This window comes from Papio anubis, chromosome 17 (assembly GCF_008728515.1).
Source record: "Papio anubis isolate 15944 chromosome 17, Panubis1.0, whole genome shotgun sequence".
NCBI lineage: Eukaryota > Metazoa > Chordata > Mammalia > Primates > Cercopithecidae > Papio > Papio anubis.
In genome coordinates, this window is record NC_044992.1 from 32,245,347 (window position 1) to 32,263,764 (window position 18,418).

Below are 18,418 nucleotides of genomic sequence, written 5' to 3' on the forward strand. Positions count from 1 at the left end.
TCTCTTTTTTTTTCTTTTCGAAACAAGTTCTCAAGAAAAGAGCAGCAGTGCAGTCGAGCGATCTTGGCTCACTACAGCCTCAACCTCCTGGGATCAGGTGATCCTCCCACTTCAGCCTCCCAAGTAACTGAGACTATGGTTGTGCATCACCACACCTGGCTAATTTTTCTATTTTTTTGTAGAGACGGTTTCATTATGTGGCCAAGCTGGTCTTGAACTCCTGGACTCAAGCCATCCGCCCCCCTCCTCAGTCCACCAAAGTGCTAGGATTACAGGAGCAAGCCACTGCACCTGGCTTGACCAGCTTACTTTTATTCTTCTACTTTATTTTTCAGTCAGACTGGAGGAAGAGAGAAACAGAGTAATGAAAAAAAGAGAAAAACACATTAGAGTATCTACAATGTTTCATGTATACTAGGAGCTTAATGTAGATTGCAGAGTAATTGAGCTTCCAGAAGTTAGAAGACCTAGCTATAAAAAGGTGAAGACCAATGTCATTTGGAAATAGTCATAGAATTCCAGAAGCACAAGGATCTCAGAAGACATCTAGCTCCATTTTGCTCAACACAATACTTTTTATAGTGTGACTATTTTATCTTGTAAGATGTTTTTCCGGAGGGCACCATGGCTCATGCCTGTAATCCCAGCACTTCAGGAGGCCAAGGCGGGTGGATCACGAGGTCACGAGTTCTAGACCAGCCTGGCCAATATGATGAAACCCTGTCTCTACTAAAAATACAAAAATTAATTGGGCGTGGTGGTGTGTGCCTATAGTCCCAGCTGCTTGGGAGGCTGAGGCAGGAGAATCACTTGAACCCGGGAGGCAGAGGTTGCATTGAGCTGAGATCACGCCACCGCACTCTATCCTGGGCAACAGAGTGAGACTCCATCTAAAAAAATTTTTTCATGTTTCAGCCTGTCAAGATCTTTGACTCTTCTACACTGGCTATCTGTTTTAGCTTAGCAGATCATATCTTCATTAATGTTATGGATAAAACATTGAATAGAATTGGGTCCAGCCAAGGCTCCTAGTTCAGCATTAGAGACATCCCTCCAGGTTGACATAGCTCCACCAATCAAGGCTCTTTGAGTATGAGACTGTTTTATGAATCAGCCCAACTACTAAAACACTACCCTTCTTTGGGATAAAGTTCAATTTCCTTAGGACGGAACTAAAAGGACTGATTGATTGATTATATTTTTTGGAGACAGAGTCTCACTCTGTCGCCCAGGATCGAGTGCAGTGGCTCACTCTTGGCTCACTGCAACCTCTGCCTCCCGGGTACAAGCAATTATCCTGCCTCAACCTCCCAAGTAGCTGGGAATACAGGCACCTGCCACCACGCCCAGCTAAATTGTTTTATATTTTTAGTAGAGACAGGGTTTCACCATGTTGGACAGGCTGGTCTCAATCTCCTGACCTCAAGTGATCTGCACAGCTTGGCCTCCCAAAGTGCTGGGATTACAGGCGTGAGCCACTGCGCCCAGCCCAAAGACGGAATTTTTTTTTTTTTTTTTTTGATATGGAGTCTCACTCTGTTGCCCAGGCTGGAGTGCAGTGGTGTAATCTCAGCTCACTGCAACCTCTGCCTCTTGGGTTCAAGCAATTCTCCTGCCTCTGCCTCCTGAGTAGCTGGGATTACAGGCGCCCACCACCACGCCTGGCTAAATTTTTTTGGGTATTTTCAGTAGAGATGGGGTTTCACCATGTTGGCCAGGCTGGTCTCAAACTCTTGACCTCAGGTGATCTGCCCACCTTAGCTTCCCAAAGTGCTGAGATTACAGGCATGAGTCACTGCACTCGACCCAAAAACAGATTTTGACTTAAAACTCTAGCTTGAGGCCGGGCGCGGTGGCTCAAGCCTGTAATCCCAGCACTTTGGGAGGCCGAGACGGGCGGATCACGAGGTCAGGAGATCAAGACCATCCTGGCTAACACGGTGAAACCCTGTCTCTACTAAAAAATACAAAAAAAATCTAGCCGGGCGAGGTGGCGGGCGCCTGTAGTCCCAGCTACTCGGGAGGCTGAGGCAGGAGAATGGCGTAAACCTGGGAGGCGGAGCTTGCAGTGAGCTGAGATCCGGCCACTGCACTCCAGCCTGGGCGACAGAGCGAGACTCCGCCTCAAAAAAAAAAAAAAAAAAAACTCTAGCTTGGACTCCTGCCATATCCCACCATGGTGCCATTTTAGTCAGTTTGAACTGTTTATGTCTCAAAACCTTCTCAATATTCTTGGACCTTCTCATCACAGTTCCTCCTGTATAGAATGCTTTTCAATCTCTTCCTTAATGCAAACTCCTAAGTGTCCTTTAAGTCTCACTTCCAGTGTTCCCTTGCTAAGAGACCTTTCCCTGACAAACCAGCTACCCCTTCACTAACCAGGTATCCCTATTCTATGCTCTCAAGGCACCTTTTGCTTCCTTCAGCCATACTACTTAACACATTATATTGTAATTGTTAGAACTTCTCTGTCTCTCCCACTAGCAAGTATTTTGAGAGCAGGGACCATATTTTAGTTCCTTGCCAAAGGCACAGTACAACACTTAACACTGCTTTGTTGAATTAAAGATTCAAGCATAAAGATACCATGATGCATAGTTTGCAAATATTCTCCCATTCTGCAGGTTGTCTGTTTACTCTGTTAATAGTTTCTTTTGCTGTGCAGAAGCTCTTAAGTTTAATTAGATCCCATTTGTCATTTTTTGCTTTTGTTGCAATTGGTTTTTGTGTCTTTATTATAAAATCTTTGCCTGTTCCTATGTCCAGAATGGTATTGCCTAGGTTGTGTTCCAGGATTTTTATAACTTGGGGGTTTATGTTTAAGTCTTTAATCCATCTTGAGTTGATTTTATGGTGTAAGGAATGGGTCCAGCTTCAATCTTCTGCATAGGACTAGCCAATTATCCCAGCACCATTTATTGAATAGGGAGTATTTTCCCCATTGCTTGTTTCTGACAGCTTTGTTAAAGATCAGATGGTCGTAGATGTGTGGCCTTTTTTTCTGGGCTCCCTATTCTGTTCCATTGGTCTATGTGGCTGTCTTTGTACCAGTACCGTGCTATTTTGGTTACTGTAGCCCCATAGCGTAGTTTGAAGTCGGGTAACATGATGCCTCCAGCTTTGTTCTTTTTGCTTAGGATTACCTCGGCTATTCGGGCTCTTTTTTGGTTCCATACAAATTTTACAATAGCTTTTTCTAGTTCTGTGAAGAATGTCATTAGTAGTTTGATAGGAATAGCACTGAATCTGTAAATTGCTTTGGGAAGTATGACTATTTTAATGATATTGATTCTTCCTATCCATCAGCATGGGATGTTTTTCCATTTGTGTCTTCTGTGACTTCTGACAAATGTGTAACATCCAGCATCTATAAGAAACTGAAAAAAAAAAAAATGTAGAAGAGAAAGACAGTCCCAGCTGGGCACGGTGGCTTACAGCTGTAATCCCAGCACTTTAGGAGGCTGAGGCAGGTGGATCACCTGAGGTCAAGAGTTCGAGACCAGCCTGACCAACATGGAGAAATCCTGTCTCTACTAAAAATACAAAATTAGCCGGGTATGGTGGCACATGCCTGTAATTCCAGCTACTCGGGAGGATGAGGCAGAAAAATCGCTTGAACCAGGGAGGGGGAGGTTGCGGTGAGCCGAGCTCGTGCCATTGCACTCTGGCCTGGGCAACGAAAGCGAAACTCCATCCAAAAAAAAAAAAAAGACAGCCCCGTTAAAAAGTGGGCAAAGAGGCCGGGCGCTGTAGCTCACGCCTGTAATCCCAGCACTTTGGGAGAACAAGGCAGGCGGATCACAAGGTCAGCAGTTCGAGACCAGCCTGGCCAACATGGTGAAACCCCGTTTCTACCGAAAATACAAAAAAAAAAAAAAAAAGAAAAAAAATTAGCCGGGCATGGTGGTGTGCGCCTGTAATCCCAGCTACTCGGGAGGTTGACGCAAAAGAATTGCTTGAACCCAGGAGGTGGAGGTTGCAGTGAGCCGAGATCGTGCCACTGCACCCCACCCTGGGCGACAGAATGAGATTTGGTCTAAAAAAACAAAAAAAAAAAGTGGGCAAAGAACATAAACAGCTGCTTTTCAAAAGAAGACATACAGGTGGCCAACAAGCATATGAAAAAAAGGTAAATATCACTGAGCATTTGAGAAATGCAAATCAAAACCACAATGAGATATCTCACACCAGTCAGAATGAGTATTTTTTAAAAGTCAAAAAATAGTGATCGCTTTGGCAGCACATGTACTACAATTAGAAGGATACAAAGATGATGATGATGATGATTATTATTATTATTTTGAGATGGAGTCTCGCTCTGTCGCACAGGCTGGAGTGTAGTGGCGCGATCTGTAGCTGGGACTACAGGCGCCCGCACCATGCCCGGCTAATTTTTTGTATTTTTAGTAGAGACAGGGTTTCACCATGTTGGCCAGGATGGTCTCAATCTCTGGACCTCGTTATCTGCCTGCCTTGGCCTCCCAAAGTGCTGGGATTACAGGCGCAAGCCACCGTGCCTATGTGTTTGTTGCTTGTATATCGAAATTTTTTTTTTTTTTTGAGATGGAGTCTGGCTCTGTCATCCAGGCTGGAGTGCAATGGTGCAATCTCGGCTCTCTGCAACCTCCACCTCCTGGGTTCAAGCGATTCTTCTGCCTCAGCCTCCTGAGTAGCTGGGATTACAGGCGTGTGCCACCATGCCCGGCTAATTTTTTTTTTTTTGTATTTTTAGTAAAGACGAGGTTTCACCATGTTGCCCAGGCTGGTATCAAACTCCCAGTGATCCACCTGCCTTGGCTTCCCAAAGTGCTGGGATTAGAGGCATGAGCCACCGTGCCTGGCTGCAATTTTTTTTTTTTTTTTTTTTTTTTTTAATGCCAAAGAAGAACAGATGCTGGCAAGATTGCAGAGAAAAGGCAACACTTATACACTGTCCGTAGGAGTATAAATTAATTCAACAATGTGAAAAGTAGTGTGGCAATTCCTCAAAGAGCTCGAAATACCATTTGACCCATCAATGCCATTACTGGTTATATACCCAGAGGAATATAAACCATTCTACCATAAAGACACATGTACGTGAATGTTCACTGCAGCACTGTTCACAGTAGCAAAGACACAGAATCAATCTAAATGCCCATAAATGACAGATTGGATAAAGAAAATGTGTACATATATACCGTGGAATACTGGGCAGTCATAAAAAAAGAATGAGATCATGTCTTCTGCAGGAACATGGATGGAGCTGGAGGCTGTTATCCTTAGTAAGCTAATGCAGGAACAGAACACCAAATACCATGTGTTCTCACTTAAAAGTGGTAGCTGAATGATGAGAACTCATCGACACAAAGAAGGGAACAACACACAATAGGGTCCACTTGAGGGTGGAGGGTGGGGGTGGAAGGAGGGTGAGGAGAAGAAAAAATAACTATTGGAAACTAGGTTTAATACCTGAGTGATGAAATAATCTGTACAACAAACCCCCATGACAAAAGTTTACCCATATAACAAACCTTCACATGTACCCCTAAACCTAAAAGTTAAAAAAAAAAATACCATGGAATTTTACTAAATAACCTGCTGAATGTTCATTCTCATAAATCAGTTTATCAACACTGTCAAAATAAAAGATGAGGGCCAGGCATGGTGGCTCATGCCTGTAATCCCAGCACTTTGGGAGGCCGAGGTGAGCGAATCACAAGGTCAGGAGATCGAGACCATCCTGGCTAATGCAGTGAAACCTCGTCTCTACTAAAAATACAAAAAAATTAGCTGGGCGTGGTGACAGGCTCCTGTAGTCCCAGCTACTCCGGAGGCTGAGTCAGGAGAATGGCGTGACCCCGGGAGGCGGAGCTTGCTGTGAGCTGACATTGCGCCACTGTACTCCAGCCTGGGTGACAGAGCAAGACTCCATCTCTAAAAAATAATAATAATAAATAAATAAAATTAAATTAAATTAAATAAGAGATTGACTCCAGTTACTCTCTTTTAGGTATGTACTGCATTGTTATTCATAGCACTTTAGAGGACTTGTAGAACTAATTATGTTTATATAAGTGTGTTTCCAAATAGACTGAAGGCTTAAGGTCAGAGGTTTGTATCTCTTTTTTTTTTTTTTTTTTTTTAACAGGGTCTCACTGTGTCACCCAGGCTGGAATGCAGTGACATGATCTCGGTTCACAGCAGCCTCCGCCTCCTGGGTTCAAGTGATTCTCCTGCTTCAGCCTTCTGAGTAGCTGGGATTACAGGCACATGTCACCACACCCGGCTAATTTTTTTGTAATTGTAGTAGAGGGGGGGGTGTCACCATTTTGCCCAGGCTGGTCTCAAACCCCTGACCTCAAGTGATCCACCTGCCTCGCCCTCCCAAAGAACTGGGATTACAGGCGTGAGCCACTATGCCTGGCTAGAGATTTGTATCTCATAACTAGTGTATAGTAAATTATTTTACTGTACAAACAGTGTTTTAGTGAAACTATGCCAGCTTCTAATGAACTTGTTGGTAAAGTTAGGTAAATTTGTTAGAATTTCTGGGACCTGACCGGGCGCGGTGGCTCAATTCTGTAATCCTAGCACTTTGGGAGGCCGAGGCGGGTGGATCACTTGAGGTCAGGAGTTCAAAACCAGCCTGGCAAACATGGTGAAACCCCATCTCTACTAAAAATACACAAAAATAGGGGGGCGTGGTGGCAGGCGCCTGTAATCCCAGCTACTCAAGAGGCTGAGGCAGAAGAATCTCTTGAACCTGGGAGGTGGAGGTTGCAGTGAGCTGAGGTTGCACCACCGCACTCCAGCCTGGGTGACAGAGTGAGACTCCATCTCAAAAAAAAGAATTTCTGGGACCTACATTAAAAAAACTAAAACTGAGAAAGTTGCTCATTTTCACGTTGGCAGGACCTTTTCGTTTCCCACACCATTTCTGAAATCATATCTGCAAGTTCCTTCAGCACCCAAGATGTAATTCTTGTGGATCCAGAGACTTGAGCAACTAACTAGCTCCTTGAAATCTGTTAACTATCTTTGGTTTGAATTCTGTCATAAGCATGTTATTTAAAGCTTGAAGACCCAAGCTGATCTGGGGGTGGAGGGGTAGGGCTAGGGACAGAAGGGAGGTAAATCTGAAGAGCTCTTATTTTTTTTTTTTTTTTTTGAGACGGAGTCTCGCTCTGTCACCCAGGCTGGAGTGCAGCAGCTCGATCTCGGCTCACTGCAACCTCCAGCTCCTGGGTACAAGCGATTCCCTTGCCATAGGCTGGGAAGTCCCAGCTGACTAGCTGGGACTACAGATGCCTGCCACCACACCCGGCTTTTTTTTTTTTTTTTCCAGGCTTGTCTTGAACTCCTGACCTCAAGTGATCCTCCCGCCTTGGCCTCCCAAAGTGCTGGGATTACAGGCATGAGCCACTGTGTCCAGTCAGGTCTAAATACTTTTTGTATCTTACCCATCCTTACTGTTATTGGAACATATTTAAAAGTCCTTTTTGTTGCCTTTAATTATCCATCTATTATGTTCACATAAGTATGTTTCCAAGTAGACATTCTCTTGTAAACCTTAGTTTATTCTGAATTTGGCTCTTCTAGAGAGCATAAGTATTAAACAATAACCCCTCACACTTTTATAAATTTTTTTTGAGACAGGGTCTCACTGCATCGCCAAGGCTGGAGTGCAGTTGTACGATCATGGCCCACTACACCCTCGACTTTCTAGGCTCGAGTGATGCTCCCACCTCAGCCTCCCTGGGTAACTGGGGCTACAGGTGTGCACCACCACACCCAGCTAATATTTTATAATTTTCAAAATTTTGTTTGCAATTTCCTTTGAGGTTAACAAAGCTGATTAGAAATATATAGTTATCATGTTCATTTGCAAATGAACAACTTGTGACTTCAAGAGGTTAAGTGTTTTGCCCAAGTTCACAAATGTGGCAAACCTAATAGAGGAATCCTAATCCAATGATCCTAAACTACTTTTGATATTAAAATGAGTCCCAAGTAGTTAGAATTTTATAACTTCATTAAAAGTATTTGCAAAACACACTTCAGTCAAGTTCTGTAGTTTGAGGTGTTTTATCACAAAAACTCAATTCAAAAATGCTTTTATTCAAAAATATTCAAGTTGGCCAGGCACAGTGGCTCACGCCTGTAATCCCAGCACTTTGGGAGGCCAAGATGGGAGGACTGCTTGAGGCCAGGAGTCCAAGACCAGCCGGGGAACATGGCGAGACCTCCATCTCCATAAAAAATACAAAAATTAGTTAGATGTGGTAGCACACGCCTGTAGTTCTGACTGCTTGAGCCCAGGAGGTTGAGGTTAGTTAGAGTGAGCCATGATGGTGCCACTGCACCCCAGCCTGGTGACAGAGGGAGAGTCTGTCTCTTTAAAAAAATTTTTAAAAAATGTTTAAATACCTTACTCCAATGCTAGGCATTGTGTTGGACTCTGGAGATACAATGATGAGCAAAATAGACCTAATTTCTGCCCTCATAGAGTTGTCCGGTGATGACAAATAATCATACAATTGGCCAAGCACGGTGGCTCACGCCTGTAATCCCAGCACTTTGGGAGGCTGAGGCGGGAGATCACATGAGGGCAGGAGTTCAAGACCAGCCTGGCCAACATGGCCAAACCCCATCTCTACTAAAATACAAAAAATTAGCCGGGTGTGGCAGCGTGAGCCTATAGTCCCAGCTCTCTGGTAGGCTGAAGCAGGAATATTGCTTGAACCGGGGAGGCAGAGGTTGCAGTGAGCAGAGATCACGCCACTGCACTCCAGCCTGGGCAACAGAGCGAGACTTTGTCTCAAAAAGAAAAGAAAGAAAGAAAGAAAGAAACCACTACAAAGACTCCATCTAGGGTATTACAATAAGCATGTGTAACAAGGGAGCCTGATCTGAAGCAAGGGTGTATGTGGAAATCAGGTGGAGGTTTTAAGGCAAAAAATACCCATGGGGCTTTCAAGGAACTCAAATGCCTGAAAAGCAAGGAGGAAAACAGAGTAGAGAGGCCCATTTTGAGACTGTATCCATCTTTAGAGCAAGTAGCAGCTGCTAAAGGTTTTCAGCTACCAAGGACCACAGTGAGTGTAGAGATCAGATAGGAGTACCTATCTATTGCAATGGTCCACTCAGATAAGGTCATTTTATCTAATATGTTATATAGCAATGGATAATGCTAATTTAGACTAAGATCAGGACAGCAGAAATAGAAATGAACATATTTGACAGTACACAAGACTGATAGTTTTTGATGAATGGTTACAAGGAAGAGTTTATAGTTTGCACAACAGGATAGATGACAGTGGCATGCACAGTGACAAAGGACAAGCAGTTGTTCTCTAGGGACCAAGTGGTTTTTGTAGAAGAAAGTTGGTTTTAGTGATGATATGCTCCAAACAAAAAGAAAATGACAAAACCAAGACTTAAACTCACGTATTTTGAATCAAGTCTGTAAGACATTATGTGGCTTAGACACATGGCATGATTTAAATTTATCACTTTGATTTTTTTTCTCTGTAGTAGGTAGGAGCAAAATAAGGGAGTCTTTAAATCTTCAGCCTTTAAACCTTTTTTTTTTTTTTTTTTTTTTTTTTTTGGAGACAGGATCTTCTCGCTCTGTCGCCCAGGCTGGAGTGCAGTGGTATGATCTCGGCTCACTGCAACCTCCGCCTCCTGGGTTCAAGCAATTCTCCCGCTTCAGCCTACCGAGTAGCTGAGATTACAGGTGCAAGCCAACACAGCCTGGCTATTTTTTGTATTTTTAGTAGGTGGGTTTTCACCATATTGGTCAGGATGATCTCAAACTCCCAACCTCAGGTGATCCGCCCGCCTCAGCCTCCCATAGTGCTAGAATTACAGGAGTGAACTACTGCGTCTGGCCTAGCCTTTAAACTTTACAGAAGATCAGAAAATTTTGACAGTTCTGTTGGGTTGCTCTAGAAGGAAAAGACAAAACAAAACCAAGCTCTAACAGTATCAATTTAATCTCAAGCAGAATTTCTGGTTATAGCTGTAGTACACTAAGGGTAGAGGTTCTTAATCTTCAGTCCAGTATTGATAACTCCCCTACAGTAAAGAGGAAGATATTGGCAAAAGCAGAATAACAGAACAGACACCTCAGGAATACATTCAAGGCAGATTTAGCCAGGTAGGGCAGCAGATCATGACTGTGTTCTCAATGCTTCGGGAGGCCAAAGCAAGAGGAATGGCTTGAGGCCAGGAGTTTGAGACTCGGGAAATATAGCGAGATCCCATCTCTACAAAAAATAAAACTAGCCAGGCGTGTTGGCATGCACCTGAAGTCCCAGCTACTCAGGAGGCTGAGGCAAGGAGGACTGCTTGTGGCCAGGAGTTCAGGGCTGCCGTGAGCTATGATCATTTGGTATTCCAAATTTTCAAATGTACCGAAATTATCAATGTACTAATACATAATGGTGCTCTATGTAGCTGCAGCTGAAATTTTTTTTCCCCGTTTCCTAAACTTTCATATATTTTGAAGTTTAAAATAAAAATGTCCATGTGTGTAGTTGTACAAGTGAATAATACATCCCCTTTAAAAAAAAGCTTGGGCCGGGCGTGGTGGCTCACGCCTGTAATCCCAGCACTTTGGCAGGCGGATCATGAGGTCAGGAGATCAAGACCATCCTGGCAAACACAGTGAAACCCCGTCTCTACCGAAAATACAAAAAATTAGCCGGGTGTGGTGGCGGGCGCCTGTAATCCCAGCTACTCGGGAGACTGAAGCAGCAGAATGGCGTGAACCCGGGAGGCAGAGTTTGCAGTGAGCTGAGATCGCACCACTGCACTCCAGCCTGGGCGACAGAGGAAGACTCCGTCTCAAAACAAAAAACAAAAAACAAACAAACAAACAAAAAACCTTGATTTTTCACTATAGTAAAAAAAAAAAAAAAAAAAAAAAAAGGGTAGAAACAAACCAGAGGTAATATAATAGTGCTTGATTAAAGATCTGTCAGACAGAAAATAACTGAGGATAGGCAGTTCAAACAACATACAACTCCTTTTAAAGGATAATTTTTAAAATTTTTGTAGCAAAAACTATTTCAAAATGATCACAATAATTTTGAGGTATGTCCTTACTTGGCTTAAGTCTGGACAAAAATATTTTAAATGTGTGCTTACAGAACATGGGCAGAGCTATTTTTGATGGATTACTCACTTCTGAACATTATTCTTATGATCAAATAAAAATAGGATACGGCTAAGCTTTAAATATTTGAAGGTAGCTTGTTTGGACTAGACAATATCTAATTGGCCAGCCTACAAGGAATTGGTAGGTATAAAATATACAATTATTCTACATACTGTACATTTTTATGTGATTAAAATCCTTTTAAAAATACTTCAGAGAAATTAAAAGACCATTAATCAGTTTCGAGGCTGTCCCTTTCCATTTATAATGACACAAAAATATTGCTACTAATTTTGCACAAATTTAATATGGAAATATTTTCAACAGAATAAGACACAACAATGAAGGCTTCATGAATAATTTATTCCATTTGAAGTTTTGTTTTTTGTTTTTGTTTTTTTTTAAAAAGTATAAACCTTTTCATTTCCTCAATCACAATTTGTACAACTCAGTGTTATGGCATTCGGCAGCAATAGTGTTTGTTCCTTATTCTCTTTTTGTCACGTTAAAAAGAAAAGCAATTGGACCATATTAAATGTCACTGCTAAACAACAACTTTAAAACGCCCCTTCATAAAGTGACCAAGCTATTTTGAGAGGGTTGATGCTGACATGTCCAGTAATGACGTTACAATTTGTAGCTTAAACTCAGTAACTTTAAGGTCCACATATCCAGTTTACTTTGAAAACTAAAGCTGTTTTAAAACTTCATGAATACATCAACCTGAGGAGTATTTTAGGTCCCAAATCCAGTTTTTAAATTTATACTCCACAAAAAAGAAAATACATACATAAAAATTTAAACCACAGTTCTGGGCCCATTAAAATACCAAAAAACAAAAAACAAAAAAACAAAAAAACAAAAAAAACCCCAAAAAGTTAAGATTTCCAGCTCATTTTTGGAGGGGTGGGACAAAATAAGAATGTATATTAAAAACATTTTTCCTTAATTCAGACGAACTAAAATCTTAAGAGGAAACCCAGACCAAAATATTACTCATGCAACATTAAGTGTATTAACTGATTGATATGCAATGCCATAGTGGATGAATAGCAAATTATATGATGCAATAGCATTTAAAAACTTTTTAATCTATTCAATTTGAACATTTTAAATAATGCAACATAGTATTCTGATATTACAGTATTAACATAGTGCTTGATTAAAGATCTGCAAATCTTTGTAGTAACACATTAAGTTAAAAAATTACCTCCAGAAGGTAAGTATGAAGACGAAAGGAGAATATTTTAATACAGTAATCTGTGCCATACTGACAATTGAGTACGAATACAGCTGAGGATAGTTGACTAAGTAGTAAGAGCTTAATTTTAGTGGTTTAAGAAAAGTTTAGAAATATTTAAAAATTACAGCTACTTTAAAATTTAAGGATTACATATAAGTACACTTGGTGGCCTTCTGGCCAAACAATAAGGTGTACAGAAATTTATTCATACAGTGTTAATTCACAGTCCTGATAACTGAATGGCTTGCATAAGAAAGGTATGGCTAGATGTTTCTCACTGGCTGGAAGCAGACATTATATAACGAATCTTTTTAAATGACAAAATACTGAACTTCCACCCTGCTTAATAATCATGGATAACTGCACAAAAAAAAGATGTTAGCACTGTAACAAAGAAGTCAAGGTGTTGGTAATCCACTGCTAAAAAGCATAATATTTTGCTTACCTATTTAAACAAAACTACCCATACTTGTCTGTGACAGTACATTAGTAAGTCAAATCCATCATCCTGCACGAGGCTTAATTTCTCAAATAAGTCTATGAGCTTTTCTAATGATTATTTAATAACTTTCTATTGAGTGTGAGTGGATATATGAAGGGGAAAAAAAATCTTACCAATAAATATTGTATATTTGGGAACCATTCCCTGATTCCCAAATAAAAAATAATTGTATACTGGGTTCCCTCCTTATGGCTCCACATTAAATAATCTGTCAGGGAATAATTTTAAATCTACTTTCAATCTGAGGTGTGGTTACCACAGGTTAGTGATTTTAAACAACTGAGAATATAACTTTTATTTTGTAAAGTCACTATTAAGTATATAAAAAGGATACTCTTTTTATGGAAATTCCAAATAAGCATATTTTCCTTCAAATCTCAGACAAGTTTTTGTTTTTTTTGTTTTTTTTGTTTTTTTTTAAAGAAAGTACAGAACAAAACATACCAAAATAATGTGTGGTGTGTTAGCATAATTTAAAAACAAATGCAGAGAGGTGATCTTTAAATTTAATATCAAAATATGCTGACCATTGGAATTGCATTATAGTTTTGAAGAAATGATTGAAAACCTTTGTCAATTGTGTTTGCTTCATAGAAAAAACAAGACTTGCTAATGTTTTCATATACACAATCTGAAGAAGTTATATCGTTCATAAGAAAGTGATATTTAATTCTAAGCATAGAGTACTCACAAAACAAGTTTCAGTAAAAAAAAAAAAAAAAAACCAAAAAACCAAAAAAAAACCCACTGAAATAGAGTTTTGTAAATACAACTGATTTTGTCCTTGTAGATAATTAGTGAACGTACAAATAGAAATTTTGCTAGACTGCTTCCAAGAAAGATAGGTAGACTCGGCGACTGTGAATTCAAGTCAGCAATGCAGGTAGGAGGCGAACTTGGGCTCTTTTGTGAGCAGCACTGTAGAAAGGATTTTTCAAGGGGGTACACCCTGCATAAAAGCAGTTATCTTGGCATGTGCAAACAAGAAGGGGGAAAGTTGTATTGAAGGAGGGGTGAATTAAAGTCCCTAAAATTCAAGTCCCTTCTTTAGGGAGGTGAGAACCTCCTTGGCATATGCCCTACCTTAATCTGAGCTGTGTTATAGAAAAGTACAGACTCTGGTGTTTGGGACTGACATCTCCAAACCAAGAAAATTAAATAAATAAAAAAGGCAAGGGAAGTTTAGAAAATGGTTCTTTCACTAGTGGAATAGAGTCTGAATACCAGAATTCACTGAGAATCTATTTACACCACAGTTTGATTGCGCGCACACACACACATCCATACATATGCATACTCTCACATACATTCCCAATCTTTAATTTAAAAAAAAAGTCAAACAATCAAGAGTGACTGCTTGTAAAATAATTTGTAAAATGCCTAGAGCTGGGCTAAATTTCAACCTTATAGCAGATCCTGAAAATAAATTTCATAATAATAGTCCCATGCCTAAATGTGCCACTGTTAAAACTGAAAAAAATTTAAGCATGTAACATTAAACACCAAAATTAGTTTAAGCATTCAGTAGCAAATGGTTTTTCTTGTAAAACTAAGTTTCTTGCACTGGAAATGGCCTGAAATATTAGTCATAGCCCTAAACCATAGTACAAAATATAACTGAAGAATTCTCATTTTATTCTAAGTTAAACCACCTAACAATACCACTTGTATATTGCCATCATGTTATTCTGTAAAGATGTGATATATAAAATGCTGTAAGACCTGGTACCTTTTCAATTTATAAACACAGTGAACTTCATTACTGTACATGTACTCTGCAACTACAGCTTAGCTGTAAATCCTCCACACACAATGGTATGGACATTATTCCCCCTCTATCCCCGTTAAACTGTACATCGAGACAATACAAATTTACTGTCCCACCCACCCCCTTACAAAAAAATAATACTCTAAAAGCAACCCTACTGCAACTTTTTAATTAAGACGATTACATATATTTTAGACCAATTGCTTTAAAGCAAGAAGGCAGTATAAACCTTCTAGGAAAATTTTTATAAAAGAGGTTAAGAAATATAAGACAATTTATACATTTAAAAACTTACAATAAATAAGAGATGCAGGCATTTTTGAATACTAGATACTATAATCCAATACAAGAACATCTTCATGTTCTGAAGCCATATGTTGAAATTCATTGTTCCTCATGTTTCCTCTCCATGCTTTTAATATTCATTTAACATGACTGGGTACTATGGCTCATTACTTTTCACAAATACTGTGACTGGAAAAAAAAAGGTTAATTTTGCTACGAAAATGTTATAATACGTTTTGTATGATCAGTCATCATCCTAAAGAGTTCAGTAGAGTCAATGAAAAATAGCAGGGTTATAGCCCCTCCCCCCAAGTCAAAACAATATTTGTTGAAGTAATAAGAATTAGACCCCATCACAAATAACTTTCACTGAGAAGATAATTGTAACTTAATCCTGCAGCGAAATATCCATTTTTCCTTGTTCTTTTCTTGCACAGTTCCATCAAATGAAGATCACAGCATATTCATAATAAAGTTATATAACTGATTCAGCACCACAAAATGAATTGGGAGACATGAGCGTCTGTCCTGGATTGCAGGGTCACAGGTTAGCCAGGAGAGTGCATTGTACTGTTCCAAAACAAACCTGAAAAGTAAATAAACTGCATAAGTCATGTATTTATTTCCAATCTAGATTGGAAGCAGTTTTCAATTATGGCATTTAAGACTCAAAGTCACCTTTAAAAAAGAGTGTAACAGAGAGTCCCTGGGGGGAAAGAAGCAATTTCCATAAAAATTATCCTCAAAAGTAGATTACTCATGTTAGAATAGCAGTGCTTAGAGATCCAGTGATATACAACTGTGAATTCTTGCCGAAAATGAGAAAAATAGATAAGAATCAACATTATATTCTTTTAAAGTTGCAGTAACAAATTGTTAAGGGTAAAAGACTTGTACCTGAGGACATCTGAAGTCTGATTTGAGTCAAGTGGGTGGGAGTGTTTACTGTGAAGCAGCTCGTCAGATTGCACTGAAGGCACGTGAAGGTGCAAAGAGGCCTAAGGAGGTAACAAGCAATCAATCAGTCAGCCAAATAGAAAATAATCTGCTAATTAGTTTTACCTTATTCTCCCAGTGTATCTTCTAAAATGATTAAATACATTTTAGTCCTGTTATGAATGAAAGCCACTATAAAAATGCTTGTTTTCTTTAATTCATTATAGACTTTTTTTTTTTTTTTTAAGTAGGGGCAGCTTCTTGTTCTGTTGGCCAGGCTGGTCTTGAACTCCTGGCCTCAAACAATTCTCCTGCCTTGGCCTCCCAAAGTGCTGGGATTACATGCATGAGCCATCGCGCCTAGCCAGAAGTGATTTTTAGGTGCAAAACTTATTTTGAATCTATTTTCTTTACCTTTATTGTTTTTGAGACCATACAATAATCCTTAGAAAAAGAATTTCTAATTATCTGCTAAGTCTAATTTGCCTAGATGTGCAACGTAAATGTTTAAGGAGGCACTAAATTGAGTAAACCTGAGTAGTCTGTCCGTAAGGTATGACACCCTTTATGACTATGCAGACATACCTAAGTCTAGCACTGAAAAAAGTAACAGGCGTAAGCATAAGCAAATAGTTTGGTTACAGCACAATAAACCTTAAACAAAGCTATCTTGGGTTGAACTGAGAACACCCTAAGTAATACGGTGCACAGATGCCTGCTTTGCCCACTCAATTTCATAACAGAGGATTAGTAAAAACTGGCATGCTCATTTAGATATGGCAATGAATAGTGGGAGAAAGGAATGAGCTACTCCACACTCCAATTAAATGAGTCATTTTGTTTATAAGTCAATATATGTAAGTCAATATAGTATTAAAAAGCTATGACAAAACAATGGTGATGTTCACTGCAGTAACTCTTGGTAGATTTCATTCTGTATACTGTAAAAGGTACTATTTTATATTTAGGTGCTCTCTCCTCTGCAACTGCAATATATGTAGAAACTCGGGCAGTATATTTAGGAATATAACCAAAGATATCTATGTTTGAACTGTCTACAAACTCTTGATTTATGGAGTTATAAGCAAGTCTCACACTGCAAATCACTACAAATTTTTAAAATGTAATTAGTACCAGTACTCTATTCCTATGATAAAAAGGAATCTAGCTAACAACCTGCTATATTTCCAAGCAAAGAGAAACAAATCAGGTGGCTTTACTGCCTGCAGTATAAAACTGAGATATACGAAAAAAAAAAGTGAACGAAACTTATAGTAAATTATGCTTTAGGTGGTAGTTCATAACTAGAAGTCCTAATCTTGTTACAATGTATCTAACAGTGAATGCCCGCTTTACACTATCCTTTCTGCAAATAAATACTGAGTAGGAAAGGCTCTAGATAGTCCCTTGGACTTTTTGTAAACTTGTGTTTCCTGAAGCACATCCCCTGAAACACTAAGGTAATAAACTATTAACAGGTGTTAAATAATCCTTTCCTTGTGTATTAATAAGTTTGGGAAATGCTAGGTAAACTATTTTATTTACCTCTGTTTTTCAGAGACTTTAGTGTGCATACATGTATTATGACTAGAAAAGAGGACAGATAGCATGTGTAGCACCCTCCCAAAGGACCACAAAGAACCCTTTGTTTTGTGGAGACACCACAGACTACTAGTATATAGAAAATCCCTTGAGAATATGTTCTTATTTATTTCTTATTTATTTATTTATTTTTTATTGAGACAGAGTCTTGCTCTGTTGCCCAGGCTGGAGTGCAGTGGTGCCATTTCAGCTCACTGCAAGCTCCGCCCCCCGGGTTCACACCATTCTCCTGCCTCAGCCTCCTGAGGAACTGGGACTACAGGTGCCCGCCACCACTCCTGGCTAATCCCAGGGTTTCACAGTGTTCGCCAGGATGGTCTCGATCTCCTGACCTTGTAATCTGCCTGCCCTGGCCTCCCAAAGTGCTGAGATTACAGGCGTGAGCCACCACGCCCGGCTGAGAATATGTTCTTGTAATGAGATCTTTAAAGACCACTGCACATCTACTGGAAGAGGAAGAAATGTCATATGACAAAGCTATTACTTGACACCCTTTAAATATATTATCTCATTAATAATCAATTCAGATCATCAGCTGTTGTTTCTTTATAAATGTGGTACAGAAGTCCACTGTTTAATCTCAAATGTCATTGAGTCAATGGATGTGATCCAAAGATATCAAGATTTAATAGCAACAGGTTTAGAAAATAGCAAGAAACCTATTGGTCTAGTACCCACTAAAATATATCCCTAAGAAACCAAAGCATACATACAATCCAACTTCTACTCCAACAAGTAAAAATAACTTAGCATGTGTGTATGTATACATGTATGTATTGATTGACTGAGACAGAGTCTCACTCTGTCACCCAGGCTGGAGTGCAGTGGTGCGATAGCTCACTGCAACCTCCACCTTCCGGATTCAAGGGATTCTCCTGCCTCAGCCTCCCTAGTGGCTGGGATTACAGGCACCTGCCACCATGCCTGGCTACTTTT

General features: G+C 39.9%; 1 protein-coding gene across 2 annotated transcripts in view; it reads right to left on the minus strand.

Annotated features, from left to right (window-relative positions):
• Positions 1-14,802: 14,802 nt before the first annotated feature.
• Positions 14,803-18,418, minus strand: part of MED13 (mediator complex subunit 13) — a 122,147-nt gene continuing 118,531 nt past the window's right edge. For both annotated transcript variants that reach the window (XM_017950658.3, XM_003912849.5), the window contains 2 exons: positions 15,842-15,942; positions 14,803-15,530 (listed from right to left, as the gene is read on the minus strand). In XM_017950658.3, coding sequence (XP_017806147.1) covers positions 15,398-15,530; positions 15,842-15,942 — 234 coding nt within the window. In that variant the 3' untranslated portion in view covers positions 14,803-15,397. The remainder of the gene's footprint in view (positions 15,531-15,841; positions 15,943-18,418) is intronic.